General features: G+C 43.0%; 1 protein-coding gene across 1 annotated transcript in view; it reads left to right on the forward strand.

Moving 5' to 3' along the window:
* Nucleotides 1-1,128: 1,128 nt before the first annotated feature.
* The window catches only part of LOC104466826 (transcription factor 4-like), a gene marked incomplete at both ends in the record, with an annotated part of 5,445 nt that continues 4,704 nt past the window's right edge, over nt 1,129-1,869 (forward strand). Inside the window, one exon of the mRNA XM_010080378.1 lies at nt 1,129-1,234. Within this exon, the coding sequence (XP_010078680.1) occupies nt 1,129-1,234 (106 nt within the window). The remainder of the gene's footprint in view (nt 1,235-1,869) is intronic.

Consider the following 1,869-nt stretch of genomic DNA (forward strand, 5'->3'; position numbering starts at 1 on the left):
GGCTGGGGGCGCCGGGCGGTCCCCAGCCCCGCCGTGGCTGTTGCTCTGCTTGTGGATTTTTTTCTCTTTCCTTTTTCGCTGTGACCTGCGAATGTCGGAGCAGGCGCTCTGCCAATTTTTTTTTTTTTTTTTTTTTTTGATCTGCTGCCTGCTCAAAATGGAGGCAGGAAGGTATCCATTTTCATCAAGGAGATGACAGTGCTTCAGTCTTCCTGACCATCTGGAGAGAGGCACCTCCAGCGCAGAATCAAAGCGCCGAGGAATATAGAGAAGCCTATAGGCAGAGGGAATAAACCACCCTGTGAAGAATAAATCACGCTTACCAGCCCGGAATGGTTTTGGGGGGGGATTTGTTTCATTTTTTGTGTTTTTTAAATGCTGTCCTGGTTGAAGGAAAGCAAAGCAAGGAAAATAACAGCAGATAGTTTCTAAAAGGCGAGTTGCGGAGAGCTCTGGTGCATTAGTAAACAAATGTAAATAAATGAGAGTTTTGGCACACGAATGGAGTTTATTGCACAGACCAGGATAATAAGTCCTCAGGAAGGAGGAGTTTTTTTTTCCCCCCGATGTGTACACATGCTGCCTTGGTGGTCTTGTGTGGATCCAGGTTTTTAATGGTCCTTTCAAGCTGCTCTGGAAAGAGCTGAACATCCCCAGATATGTTTGTAATTTTCGGTGTTCTCGATAATGCTGTTTTGTCTAAATGTCGGGTCTTCAGGTCGGGAAATAAAGTGTTTGACTTCCTCGCCGTGCTTTCGGTTTTGTTCTTGAGTGGATGAAGTCTGTCCACTTCCCCACGAGAAACCCAGCATTGTTCCACGTCCGTGTTTATTTTCAGCTAGGAAGAACACATTTACATCTGTTTGTTCGCTTTATTTACAGAAATACGTCGCTTGACAAATATCTTGCAAATACCCTTGTTTAAGGCTGGAAAATGTCAGGCTGAGGGTTTCTTTTGAAGCTTAAAATTTATTTTCCAGTCGCACGTATACTGAGGGGGTTTTTTTGTGTTCTGAGAGAAGAATTATGTGGTGTTGCAAACTGATTTATACCCAGCAAGGTAAAAACTCGATATTTCTCTCCTGCTTCCTGCTAAAGGCACACTAAATGAGTCTTTTTTTCCCTTAGGTTTATGCCCCGTCAGCAAGCACTGCCGACTACAATAGGGATTCACCAGGTTATCCATCCTCGAAACCAGCAGCCAGCACTTTTCCTAGCTCCTTCTTCATGCAAGGTAAGGCGCCGCTTTCAGAAGGAAATCTCTTTTTTTGCGTACACTTTTCTGGGGTTGTATTTTTGGGTTGTGATGCAGCCCAGACACGCTGCAGGAGTATCCTCTGGCGCTCTGTGCCATTACCATGAAAATGAAGACCTGTGCGTCTTCCTCTGACCATTGTCCCTCCGAATATCTTGTTTTGATCCTGCAGCGGAGCAGCCTAATGAATAACTTGTCAGCCTCTTATCACCCCAGCTTCTTGAAACATTTTTTTTTTTTTCCCAGCGTGAGCGTGTGCACATATATTATGCATATACTAGATGCACAGAAATGTGCGCAGGTACTTTGTGCATTGTTGCTTTATGTTAATGAGAAAGATTTTTGTCTTATGGGAAGTATACAGTGCTAGGAGTATATCTATTTGCGTGCATTTGGAATTAGAGCATCCTTTTATATGAAGCTGTTTTTCTCCCATTTGAGGATGAGTTAATATTTTTCTTGTATTTGCTGCTGTCACGTTGTATTTCCTGCAGTGATTGCAGTGAAATTTTGTATAACTTGGTAAACAGAATCACTAGAGTTTGGAAAGATCCACACACACTCATAGTTTGCCACATTTAGGGCAAAATAATTAGTTTTTAAACACTTCTACG

The sequence above is a fragment of the Pterocles gutturalis genome, unplaced genomic scaffold (assembly GCF_000699245.1).
Source record: "Pterocles gutturalis isolate BGI_N339 unplaced genomic scaffold, ASM69924v1 scaffold13766, whole genome shotgun sequence".
In the NCBI taxonomy this organism is placed as follows: domain Eukaryota; kingdom Metazoa; phylum Chordata; class Aves; order Pterocliformes; family Pteroclidae; genus Pterocles; species Pterocles gutturalis.